This window comes from Austrofundulus limnaeus, unplaced genomic scaffold (genome assembly GCF_001266775.1).
Source record: "Austrofundulus limnaeus strain Quisiro unplaced genomic scaffold, Austrofundulus_limnaeus-1.0 Scaffold215, whole genome shotgun sequence".
Taxonomy (NCBI): Eukaryota; Metazoa; Chordata; class Actinopteri; order Cyprinodontiformes; family Rivulidae; genus Austrofundulus; species Austrofundulus limnaeus.
Window position 1 is genome coordinate 781,493 of NW_013952617.1, and position 13,463 is coordinate 794,955.

General features: G+C 42.9%; 1 protein-coding gene across 4 annotated transcripts in view; it reads right to left on the reverse strand.

Annotated features, from left to right (window-relative positions):
• The window catches only part of trrap (transformation/transcription domain-associated protein), a 123,590-nt gene that overhangs the window by 33,943 nt on the left and 76,184 nt on the right, over positions 1–13,463 (reverse strand). For all 4 annotated transcript variants that reach the window (XM_014019295.1, XM_014019294.1, XM_014019293.1 and 1 more), the window contains 7 exons: positions 13,025–13,216; positions 10,509–10,704; positions 9,741–9,856; positions 9,473–9,619; positions 6,741–6,841; positions 1,514–1,715; positions 396–557 (listed from right to left, as the gene is read on the reverse strand). In XM_014019295.1, the coding sequence (XP_013874749.1) occupies positions 396–557; positions 1,514–1,715; positions 6,741–6,841; positions 9,473–9,619; positions 9,741–9,856; positions 10,509–10,704; positions 13,025–13,216 (1,116 nt within the window). The remainder of the gene's footprint in view (positions 1–395; positions 558–1,513; positions 1,716–6,740; positions 6,842–9,472; positions 9,620–9,740; positions 9,857–10,508; positions 10,705–13,024; positions 13,217–13,463) is intronic.

A 13,463-nucleotide genomic window follows, 5' to 3' on the forward strand; every position in this document is an offset into this window, starting at 1 on the left:
GTTTTATTGTTTTTAATTATTTTTGCTTTCTGTGAAGCACTTTGTGATGTTTATCTGCGAAAGATGCTATAGAAATAAAGCTTACTTACTTTAGTATTACAATAAAACTGTTTTTGACTCCGCCACCGCAGTTTGTCCTTCATGAGCCTTCGTCGACAAGATGGTGGTGTAAAATGGCGGCTGCCTGTAGTGGCGACCCATGACCATAAACAGCTTTTTATAAGGTAAAAATAATAAAACAAGGTCTTTGTCTGCAATGATTAGACATGTTTTTTATTATTGTCATTAGTGATTATCTCAATTTTGGCTAAAAGAATTGACAAAATCCTACACACTGTGCCTTTAAACACAAATAAAATCTAAATTTAGCTTAAAGAGTTGAGTCAAGGCCTTACCTGGCTGATGAGATTAAGCAGAGGTTTGCCCTCTGACCCAACCAAGCAGGTCAGAAGCTGGGGGATCCAGGCCAACCACTGAATAGGGGGCACCCCAATGCAGTATTTGTCCACTGCATCTGCTAGTGTGTTCTTGTCATCAAAGCTGAGCAGCCACAGCACCTACAGATACAAACAGGTGATTAAAACGTGATGAAAAGCTGAAAACAAGACAAGTAGGGGAAACAAGAAAAAAAGCATGTTTTAAAAGAAGTCACATTAAAACACTGCACACATCTAAAAATAATTCAACTATTGTAACAAAGCAAGAAGAGAGGGACTTAAGCGTTTATCCCATTATTACTGCCTGCCTGCTTCTGTTCACAGCTGCAAAGCACCATTAGCCCATYTCAACAGTTCTTATCGTGATCAGAGCCGTGTTAACGTGGAGGTCATCTCTCCTCCGCTGGTGTTTTTTGTGTGTACGTCTACAATATAAAGAAGACATTAACCCCACTCAGCTCCTCGTYTCCTCTTTACTGAGCTAATCCAAGAACACAAGATTGGGTTTAATTATTGATGAAGTCTGTTCGTCTTTCTCTGTCTATCAGAACGAATGCCAACCTTTTTGGCGGCTCGATACTTTGGTGTGGGAGTCATCAAAAACATCTAATATAAATGTGAATGTAATTAACAAGCCGTGGAAACAAACTGTGTTTGTGCTGCTCGATGGCAACAGTGGACATTACAAGCTTATTAGTCATTCACCCTGACTAAACGGACTGCTAAAGAAAGGCCACACCGTGCTGAGGACCATGAGTCTGTAGCATGAGGGGAGGCCATTAGTCTGTTAACCCACTGTGCCAGATGATGGCCTTCACTTAACTATTGATCGATTATGTGAATCACTAGACTGTCATTGATGCAATTACTAGTCTCTGCTTGTAACTTTGGCAGAATCTAATTGACATCAATAATGTTGGACCTAAATAAGGTCAGGAATCCAGAGAATCACAAATAAAATGTGATATTCTCTTCAAGAAGACATAGTTCAAGCTAAGGATGTCCTACAAAGGAGTATTATGATACCAAAAATATGTAGCCMCTTTCAGCATCATAATGCCTAAAACACAAATCACCTTTGCAAGGTACTTGCGGGACTTGCTCTCATTTTGGTGGCGGCATGCATGGAGGTAGCAGGTAATAGCAGAAACTCCCAGATGAAGCTGCCGATCTTTGACAAAGATGTTCTCCAGGTAGTCTCCCCACATAGCCCAGGCTTTCACCAGGACGTCGTGCATCTGTACCGCTGCTGAAAAGGCCTTATTGGCCTCCTCGGACCTAGAGGAAGAACAAAAAGGAGGTAAGGAGTGTTGGAGAGGGAACGAAATTACAAATGACATATTCTCAGCAGAAGRTTGGCGGCGAGAACTAGTGGGAAATAGTATTTGAGTAAATGGGATCTGGCAGGTGTCAAGATTAGACGCTAAAGAGGAAAAACAAATGTTACACCTTTAGTGGGGTCATGGAAAAAAGTGAAAAAAGAAAAAAAAGATTATAATGATCACACCCTGAATGAGTGGCACACTTCCAGAGAAAAATATCCACTACAGTGTGGAAGTGTCCTATTCTACAAGCCAAAAGATAAAGATTGAAACAGCAAAAAAATAAAAATAATAATTTAAATATAAACTCTACTTTAAACCCATTTTTCATGCCACACCTTTACAAACTACTAAAAACTCAGTCAGTAAATTTGCTGACATAAAAACACAAAAAGTTAAAAACTGAGTGAAAAGATGTGATGTAGACAGGCTACCATTTTCATCCACTTTAATACCTTACACATGCTCTTTTCCAAAATGTACATTTATACAAATTTGAGCAGATTTTTGGTTATTTTTGTCATCAAATAAAGAAAAAACAATAGTAAATGCAATTTTAAAAACCATGTGTCAAGTTGTTTCAATTTTCATTATATTCTTGTCATTATTTCTTGGAATTTATAGATTAAGTGAAACAATGGAGTGTGTAAGAGTACAAATATTATCTTTTACCTTTAAAATTAATTTTGTTACATTGAATCATAAATTTTAAATTCACAAATAATTTAAAATCTTTTTTAATGAAGTAAAACATATATTTTAAAATTTCTCTCAATTTTTCTCTTTTTTTTTTTGAAGGGGTCACCAACAGGCCGGACAGAAGTCACATGCGGGCTGGATGTGGCCCATGGGCCAGCAGTTGAATAGCATCTAAAACATATAACAAAAGAYGACCACAGTCTTAAAAACTCAGTAACTTTTAAGTTTATAATTCTAGCACTGCAGTCATATTTTCATTTCCATTTTCAAACATTTAAATAACAGCAGAAAACAGAGAGGTGAAACCTGGCAGCAGACCTAAGTCTTGATGGCTCGATTTATGCTGACAGGGAAATAAATTTTGAATCATCAGCTATTTTTTGCAACACTAGGCAGCTTCTAACCATTCACTGGCACGCGGTTTGAATAATTTTTGCACACCGTCCTGCCTCTGATTAATAAATAAGATGCAGGAAGCACCACGAGTCTCACCAGCTCCAGTCAAAACAAAGAGACAGGCCCGTCAAATAAAAAGTCTTACCGAGCTGCAGCTGGTAAGTGGTCCTCCATTTTAGGAACGCTTCCAAACTACTCCCCCACATACTAACAGCGAAATGCTTCCCCAACCAATCAATTAAAATGTGTTATTATGGAAGGCATTTTGGCATGTGATTAAAAAACGAGAGCTTGATTGCTGTGGGAGCGAGAGTCGAAGACCCTCCAGTAATACTTAATGGGGTTTCCTCAGTCACTTTGCAAGTGTTAAAGTACATTAATAGTTTCTACTGCCTGGCTCAACAGGCGCACAGACACCCAACGGACTGTCAAATCTCTGACACCCATTTAATTGAATGATCCTGAAATCCTTAGCATATGTGACTACGTGTACACACAAACCGAACCCCCCAACCTCCACTCTGCTGTTAATTCTCCCCCTGCGCCTGAGGGTGGGGGTGGGGGAGAAACTTAATGATTGCTATAAACCCTAGTGAGGTGGAGGCGAGTTCTGCTGATCCCAGAGATTCCTATAAATTGCCCAGAGTTAATTATTGAGCTGCATATACATTTACTAAGCGTTTCTGAATTTCTCTTTCACCCTTCAAGACCCCATGTCATGTCAAAGATGATGGGCAAAGTGGGGGCGGGGGTGGGGATTTATTAAGCGCGAGGCTCTGGGTAAACAGGGAAACGTAATGTTATGCATATAACTACTGTTCCCTGAAGGAAAGGAACGAGGTACAACACATCATGTATGGGAACCACGCCCCTGCGTGTCCTGGCTGAAGCCACCTCTAATCACGCCTTTAGGCAGGTGACGTGATGACGACAGATGTCAGGCTCCGCCTGCACATATAAATACTGTCGCATCACAGTCACTCCTTAGTTCGGTAACTGCTCTTCACCTAGCCCAGCTGTGTAGCGGGGCCACCATGTGTTGTACCTCGTTCCTTTCCTTCAGGGAACAGTAGTTATATGCATAACATTATGTTCCCTTTCAGTCAATTCACTCGGTACAACACAACATGTATGGGACATATATAAACGCCCCGCAGAGCAGCACCAAACTTGGGTCATATTAACATGCTAGTGCAGCACATCAGACCCAGCGGAGAGCACAGAGTGAGCCACCGAGGGGGCTGTCACATCTAAGCGATAAAACTGAACAAATGTGTGSGGTGAAGACCAGCTGGCCGCAGCACAGATGTCACTCACAGGTACCCCTTTAAATAGTGCCCAGGACGCTGCTACACCCCTGGTGGAGTGAGCTCTCACAYCAGATGGGACTAGGAGACCCCTGCTGCTGTAAGCTAAAGAGATAGCCTCCACAATCCAGTGGGAGAGTCTCTGTCTGGACAGAGCCCTGCCCCTGAGTGGGTTAGCAACACACACAAACAGCTGATCACATGACCTCACCTCCTGTGTGCGGTCAATGTAAATACGCAGTGCACGTAGAGGACACAAAGAATGTAACCTCCTCTGTTCCTCAGATGCAAAATGGGGAGGCTCTTGGGGCTGGTTTCCTGAACAGTACGAACAAAATGTCGCTTGGGCGGCAGCCGAAAACTGGCGAACATGTCTCCCTGGTCCTGAAGTCCCTGCAGTGACGGTCCCACAGTTAGGAGGACTGCGTCTTCTTCCTCCGAGGCGTCGCGCCTTTCTGAACACCCGGAGGGGGGCCCTTGCTCCAAGCCGACTGGCGGGGGTGTTGGCCATGGTGATGAGGCTGAGGTGGCTGGGTGCCTAGGCTCCCGGGCAGCACCGTTCTCTTCGCCGGAGGCGGCTGTGYGGCCGGCTTCTGAGTGCTGGTCTTGGGTTTCGAGTCCCGTCTGGGGATAATGCAGCGCAGAGCTTCTGCCTGCTTCTTCCTCAGCTCGAACTTCGCCTGAATAACTTCGAGAGACTGACCGAATAACCCAGCCGCCATAACTGGTTCATCCAGGTATGTGGCCCGGTCTCTGTCGGGGACATCAGAGAGCGTCAACCACAAATGTCTCTGCACCACCACGGTTGAAGCCATCCCTCTGCCCAGGGAGAGCGCTACGCTGTGGGACGCATGGAGGATGTAGACCGCGGTGAGTCTGATCTCATTTAAGAGAGGCAGCAGAGGACTCTCGGCCAGTACCTGGGCTCCGAGCTCTGCCAGAGCCATAGCCTGGTAAGTCTGGAGCATGCTGATGGAACTCAGGCCGCGAGCGGCGGTGGCCTGAGCTTTGTAGATTTTTTCTAACTGCGCAGCAGAAAATCTACAGGGCTTGGAAGGGAGCGTGGTGGGTCTGCTCACACCATGGTTGTGAGACTGGGCCAAATACGCTGCCAGGGACGGCTCCATGGGGGGCATGTTCACCAGTCCAGCTTTTTCAGCTCCTTCCAAATCCAAATATGGCCCATAACCGGGCACTGTGACGCGGGTGAACAGAGGTTTGGTCCAGCAGGACGTCAGCTCCGAGACGAAGTCTGGGAACATGGGAAGACGGTTTTTCACCGCTGTCGGTTCAGTGGGGAGAAAAAATCCAGCGAACCAGGACGGTTTTTGTGCAGGAGGGAAAGCAGGCCATTCCACCTCCAGTTTTTGAGCCGCGAGACGACACAAAGAGAGAAAAGACGTGTCCTCCTGGTTTGCCCCCGCAGCAGGGGGGCTTCTGGACTCGGACCGGGTTCATCGTCGTCTTCCGACAGACCATGAACATCCATGCCGATATCCAGCACGTCCTCCCCTCCGTGGTGGAGGTCCAGATGAAACTGGGAGGCCTCTTCCTCTTCGTCGGCTAACCCCTCCATATATTCCACTTGGTCTGCCCAGCTGGAAGTGGGGACTTCGACCGAGAGCTCCTCCTCGTCAGACTCGGACGGAACCGGGTTACTAGACTCGGAGAGGAGAGGGTCCTGCCGCGTGACTGCAGCCTCGCCCAGCACTTTCTCCAAGAACTTAACCCGTCTCTCCAGGGTTGAGCGTCGAAGCAGGCGGCAAAACGCACACGCTTTGGGCTCAGCCAACGCCCTACGAGCGTGGACGATCCCCAAATAGACCGGGCAAGCCTCATGCTGGTCCTTTTCGTGAAGCGAGAAGCCGCACCCCTGGGGACAGGAGCGAACTGAAGACTTCTGCTTCTTCTTGAGTAATTTTGTGCTCATCCCGAACCACAAAATTCTCTCTTTCGTCGAGGTAAGAAAGGTTTCTCAAAGTTAGCGCTCCGCGGGCAGACACAGTTACCAGTAGGCAGCTGCAGCTGACACCAACAAAAGCCGATAAACTAAATCCGAGAACCTTCGAACAAACAAAGCTAATTAGCAGCAGCTAACTAGCTAGGTTGGAAGAGGTGGGTGTTCTTGCGAGGTGAAGAGCAATAGAACTAAGGAGTGACTGTGATGGTGACAATATATATACAGTATATGTGCAGGCGGAGCCTGACATCTGTCGTCATCACGTCACCTGCCTAAAGGCGTGATTAGAGGTGGCTTCAGCCAGGACACGCAGAGGCGTGGTTTCCCATACATGATGTGTTGTACCGAGTGAATTGACTGAAAGGGAACAGCAGCTGCATGCTCCAAAGGCAAACCCTGCAGCCAGAAAACAAAGTTACCGACTCATTCACGACCTAATGACAGACGACATTTTACCTTGGAGGTGGGAAGTGACACGAATGTGACCGATTAGTTCAAGCAGGACGGAACACTTACACAAACAGAAGGTACGGGTGAGGGTTTGGTGCGTTTTGAACGTAAAGTTGGCAACAACTTGTAATGCAAAAGCTGTCAAAGGCAGAGCAGCTGGAGGACGTACTTGTTTATTTGCGCCAGGAACATGCCCTTAAGAGCGTAGAACTCGGCTGTCATCTCCTTGGTAAAGTACTTCAGGTTGGTCGACTCGATCACCTCTAAACCCTAAAGAGAAAAAAGGTCAACATCAAATTGAAAACAACTATAAACAAAACTGCAAATGTTTCATGCAAATCGAAAAAAAAACCCTAATTGGACAACATCACAGCCTTCTGTTTCAGACGGTGCCATAATAACAGGTGAAAAACAAACAAACTCCTCACTGTTCATTAAGAAGTGAGGAAGAGGGAGAAAAAAGTATTAAAGGGGAACTAAAATTCCATTACGGTGACTCTCTGATTAGGTGTCTCCTATGTACTGCCGTGACAAACGATGTGTAGCAGGAGAAAGAGACCAAAAGAACCAGAGAAGGAAAAGAACAGAGAGAGAGAGAGAGAACAATGTCTGCTGGCAATTTTTAATGACTTGTGGTGTGCTGAACAGCTTCTATTAATCAGAGTGCTCTGTGGACTTAAGAGCAAGCTCTTGAGTTACACTCTCTTCTAAGTCTCAGAGCTATAACCTGTCACCTGCAGCCACCCCGAACCCTTCTCACTCTTACTGCTTTTCACACAAAGTAACCCTAATTTCACCGACGGCAACCAAAGACTGAGGCAGCCAAGCCCAGCCAACGTGTTTCAATGAACATGTAAAATATGTGATTTTTTTATTTATTTAAGCGATAGCATTGCTTAAAAGATTACATATCACCTGCCAATTGTCATGCTAAGGTTTTAGACAGCAATCCTCTTATGTTGAGAAATGACAGAGGAGTAGCTATTTTGTCGAACCTTGAAAATAACATTATGCACTACTTCATCTGATATCACGAGCTGCCAAGTTCAGACTGTGTTGGAATCAGTTAGTGCTCAAAGTTAGTGTTGTGAAAAATGCCCAGCTACGCCAATATCAGGGTTTACCTCAATATTAGGGGGGGAAAAAAGGAAGAAAAAAAAAACTAAATAATAGCCATTTTTGGGTCAGTTAAAATTGATTAGCTGTCGTGCCCATTATGGATCAAACGGACTCCAAATAGAAATCAGTTGTAATAACCCGCCCAATAATTACTTCTAGGGGTCGACCGATACATCGGCCGGCCGATATTTTTGGCCGATATTTACGTTTTTTCCTTGTATCGGTATCGGCTGATACGTTCGGCCGATCCATTCTTTGGGTCATGCGAGCGCATGTGTTGCCGCCCCCTCCCTGGGAGAGCGCGGATGGTAATGTTGTGACAGAGTGCCAACAACAAGGGTGAGCTGTGAACTTTTAATGTGTTTTAACTGTCTAATTTAGTTTTTCTGCCCTCTGTCTCGAACTATGAGGAGGAAAGAACAGCTGTGTGTTGTTTCATTTTCGAACGGGAGTGCCACGTTTTACTTTCACTTTGGCACCGGACTGTATTAGCGTAATTAGCATGTCCACGTTGTTTTTCTTTTAAAAAATGCTGGAGCTGCTCACAGGAGGCATAGAAGAACACTTCTATTCTTCTCCCCGCTGGATTACAATAAAAAAGCTCTCGGTCTTTTCTCGCTGTTACGTTCACAAGAGCGAGTAAAGAGCTGCTGTCCATGTAAACATGTGAACCAGGCAGACGCTGCTCATATCACGTTTGATCTGACCGCAGTATAAAAGTCGTGTTGCAAGTTTTCTTCTATGTACATTTCAAACTGAGGTCTAAAGCTAACATCAGCTGGTTTTAATGGATTTCTTGCCCGGTGTAAAAACCGGGCACAGACTGTGAGCGCTGTGTGTGTGTGTGTGTGTGTGTGTGTGTGTGTGTGTGTGTGTGAAGTCCTCACAAAAATAGCAAGATGTATGTGTGTGTCTCTCTCCTTTTCTTGGTGTACCTGTTTTAGCATAAAAATACTGGGATATTAAAATATGGTAATTTTATTTTATGTAAAGAAAGATACTAATCTGATTAATATATAAATTAAAACAGAATAAAATAAATCTTTAAATTTTTATTTTTTTTTCAAATGGCTGAAAAAAGAAATCCTGTGTGGCAGGACTTCACGCAGTCTGCACCAGACAAGGCTCAGTTAATAAATGTTTCTTTTTTGTTTAAATCAAGACTTGTGTAACATTTGTTATCATTCTTATTTTTATCATGTTAATGGAGGAAGGAAAAGCAGTATCGGCTTCAAGAATCGGCCAAAAAAATCGGCTGCACGTATCGACGTATTGGTTAGACTGAAGTCAAAATAATCGGTATCGGCCTTCAAAAACCTGTATCGGTCGATCTCTAATTACTTCCTGATAGTTTCATTAAAATCTATCCAGTGGTTCATGACACTTTCTGCTAACAGACAAACTGGGTTGACCCCAACAGTTAACACTGAAGCTTTAGGCAAAGCACTCACAGAAAGATTAGCACTTGTAGCATGTGTTGTGAGTGTGCCTCAGGTACAACAACAAATTTGAGACTAATATCTGTGAAACYGACAGAGCTATTTGTGGGTTTTCTAAGATGATTTGGTTGTATTGGTCTTCTTCAATTGGGTCAGTTAAAGATGTGCAGCTAATGACTACTTTCTACAAGTTTCATAAAAATTCCTCCATGTTTTACTAACAGACAGACATGCACATACACACTGGCAAAAACATTATCAGCTGCCAATACAACAAAAGACCTGATTGGTTGTAGCATTTCTAAATAAACAGGAAACAGGAAATAGAAAATAGAAATCTCACCTGCATGCATTCATTCTTGCCCATGACACCGGCCAGCTGCAGATAACACTTGACCTGCTGTCTAATCTTCTGGAAGCAGTCAACAATGGGCACCGTCGGGATGGTGTGGATACGGCTTAAAATGTCCAAAGACACATTCACCAATCCCTTAGAGAAACGGTACAACATTGTCTTATACACACCACATAAAAATGTGCATTTTTAGAAATGATAAATGTCAAACATTTTTATTTTTTATTTAAACAGACCTTTGAGTGAGAGCCAGTACCTGTTTGCGAGCTATCTTTCCATACTGAATGATAGCAGAAGCTGAGGCATGAACTCCCAACATGGCATTGTTGTTACTCGGGTCATGTGTGTTTGTCTCATACGCTGTCACAATGGCTGCAGGCAAAAAACAAAACAAAAAATAAATAAAACGTAAAGACAGCATTTTTCTTTATTCAGGTGACAATGTGAGTAAAGCGCGAGATGAAGAGCGAAGATCCTGCAGCGCTCTGAAAGCTGCGCTGTCGTAACGCAGAAGGAGGGCGCCGGGGACGCCGAACATATTGAACAGCAAATGAACCGTGGTGATGAATTTCATCAAGAAAACTCCATTTCACTTTACCTTTGAAGGCTGTCATGTATAAATGAGGTGGATTTTATTGGCGTGCTGCTGCCAAACAACACTATCATTATTTTAGCCCTCATCGTGTGAGCTGGAGCTCAACTTGCTTGAGACATCACATTTTGCGGTGGCTGCCTTTCTGAATGGCTTCAAAATCACTGCTGGAGAGATGCTGAGCACTAAGCAAGGTAGAGGTGCGTGTGTGTGTGTGTCAGCGTATGTGTGTGCACTTCAGTGAAATGACATGTGGAAATGCAAAGACACCCTGAGAGGGCTCTTCACAATGTGGCCTTTAACTGTAACTTATAAAAACCAAAACAGCATTAAGGAGGCGTCCTGCAGCACACCTACTCTCCCTAAGAAAGATGTTACTACGCTTCCTGGCATCTTATTTAAAAGCAGTCTGGTCCTGACAGAGAGCCATACCTTGGTAGTGGTGCTGGCGCCACATGAATATGCTGCTCCAGTGGGAGAGGTCATCAGAAACAATAGGCAGTCGATTCCTCCAGGTTTTCACCACGGTCTTCATGTCATGCAGACTGGTGTTGCGGCCCAGGTTGGCAGGCTGAAGGCCGGCATTAATCTGGGCCGCTTCTTGCAGCTCAATGATCTGCTGTGCCGCCTGGGGAGGAAGGATAAATTAAGACACCTTTCTCTCTCTTTTTTTTGCGTCTTTTAACAAGACTTCCTGATTATCCTCACACTCAGTTCATGCCAAGTTTCATTTAGATGGAACCTTTAGGTTTTATACGAAACAGGCAATGTGAAGCATGATCGAAAAAGAAAATAATTCTCATGATAAGATAACTTCTTTTGGGTAATACTTTCTGTCTGCTTTAAAATAAAGATCAGACAGAGAAACAGCAGACTTTAATCAAGTAAATAATTTTGCCGACACAACTTAAATAAAAGCTACTTATTCTAAACTAAGATAATACAATTTCATGTCAAAGAGTCACATTTGTTTCAATTTGTGGTTTTCCGGTATGACAGACACTATAATTTGTTTGTTGTGGGGTGTTTTCAACAAATAGCTTAAAGGTTTTAGAGTAAAATGAKCAGTTAATAAGATAAGTTGTTTTACTGCCTTATCTCCCTTTTTTGTTGATTTGCTTTCATTGACATCTGAGGAAGAAAAGAAAACGTAATATTTGAATGTGTTTGATTTAAAACAATGAGAAAGATCAGAAAGGGTTGGACCAATAAAGCACAACATGGTGATACGATGAATATGGAGATCAAGATTTAATTAAGAGATGCAAAGAAAGCTTGTGAGATACAGATCAGGAGAACTGAAGGAATGAGACGAAGTATGAACAGAAGAGAGAGAAGAGAAAGAAGCTGTGCAACTAAATAAAATGTTTTGTTAACAAAATAAAATGCCATGTGAAACTACAGAATAAAAGCACAAAGTCTGAATAAAACAAAAAAGGYTTACCCTGAGAATACAACAGCAAGGGGAAAAAAGTTAAGTTTTCCTCCTTCTCCCTTAAAACATTAATTTGAGTATCTAAATACAACGATAGTAGGAAAAAGTCTATAAAAATGTAAAACATTTTAATCCATCAGGCAGCAGAATGTTAATTCACTTTAAAAATGTTAACATAATTTAATGTGYTTTTTACTCTTTTGGACCAATTTGACAAATTAATAGAAAATTACTGTTCTGGCATAAAAAATATATTAAGGTACAAAAAGACCTCATCTGTGTGCCACAAACTCAGCACAGTCCAAATTTTAAGCCAACAAATACAGTTTGCAARGCATATTCTGCAAAAATGTCTTCCTACATCCATAAAAAAAAATAAATAAATAAATAAAGAACTAATAAGTCAGGGAGATGGGAAGATGTGAAAATGATAAGTGAGGGCTTCTTTCTTATTCCCTGAAAAAGAAGCCTCATTGATTGGGCCCAGAGCAGCTTTTTGAACATTGARTCAATCATTCCATTATAACTACTCATCAATCAAAATTAATGCCAGCTGTCGTAATCGATAGTGAGCGTGATAATCCATTGACTGCAGGTTACTGCAGAGAGCTGGGATTAGATGATAACTTGATTCAAATCATATTTGAAGCCCAGGGTATTTGCAAAGTCGGGGTTTTCTCAGTCTGCATGGCTCATCGGGTCCTGGAGTTGTGATTTAGAGTTTGGAATAGAGATTTACAACAAGTCGCTCAGCTGGGAGGAAGAAGAGCTTGTTTTTCCGTGGCTTGGGTAAATAATTGAACTCCGTGTCAGTGCACACACGCGCGCACTAACAAAAAAACAAAGTCAGGCCATTAAAATACCCATTTTTACAAGATAAATGTAGTGAATCAGAGCAGCGGGGAAGATTTAACCCACCCCCCTACACTGAAATGAAATCTCCCAAAACAAAGTAAATTGCGCAGTACAATATTTTTCACAATTATCTGTTCATATCAGCTGATGGCCCACTTCTAACCTTCATTCAGACGATCCCATTCATCATGTAAATGTAATTCTGCTGCACGTATTTAATCAAACACTATCTGATGGCAGGGAAGTAATTACAAAAATTCTAAACTACCTCTCCTCCTTTCTTCTTCTCTCTATATGTTCCCCTGTTCTGTTCACTCTCCACCTTTTTTCTGTTTTATTGCTGAAGTTTTCCTGCTTTTTCATTCGCCTTTTATCCCTCCATTCCTGCCCCATCTATTGTAATTTATTTCAGTGGAATTAAAGAGGCTTAAAGGGTTTTCATTTTTTTCCTATCATCTCAATTTTACAAAATGAAGTGAGGGAGGGAGATAAAAGCTCTTATCAGCGTTGCTCAACGGCACAGTGTTTAAGAGCTGTTGATGATCTCTTGACTCCTTGCATCTTCTGAAGTACTTACGACAACAAACTGACTCCCCCCTAACTGATCGGATCAAAATGAGCTTATCGAGAGTGAAACTCCTGTGTTTGGTGAGCTGACCTGCAGCAGCGGCGTGTGCACGTGGGAAACGATGTGAGGCAGCCTCCTCCACTCACGGATGGCCAGGCTAGAGGCCATCTCCACCAGACGCTCGATGAAGTTGAGCTGCTGCTCCTCGGGGTTGCAGATTGCCAGGTAGCCGCGGTGCATGTTCACCTTCCACGCCATCTCCTTGGGACAGCTGAGCTCCACCTGCAAGATCGCAACCGAATTGTTCACATTTACAATCAATTTGGGTTGTGTTTTAGTAAGCAATGTTTAAACAAGTTTTATTGCAGAGTATTTTGTTTGCTATTTGTATTTTTGTTGCTCTGTCAAATCACTTTATTCTGACAACTGCAGCTTTGCTCATATTTTCTCTTTAAAATAATACAAAAAAAGTTATTAAAAACTTTTTTCCAGGTGACAGCACAAAAAGAAAAAAGTACAAGAAAAAAAT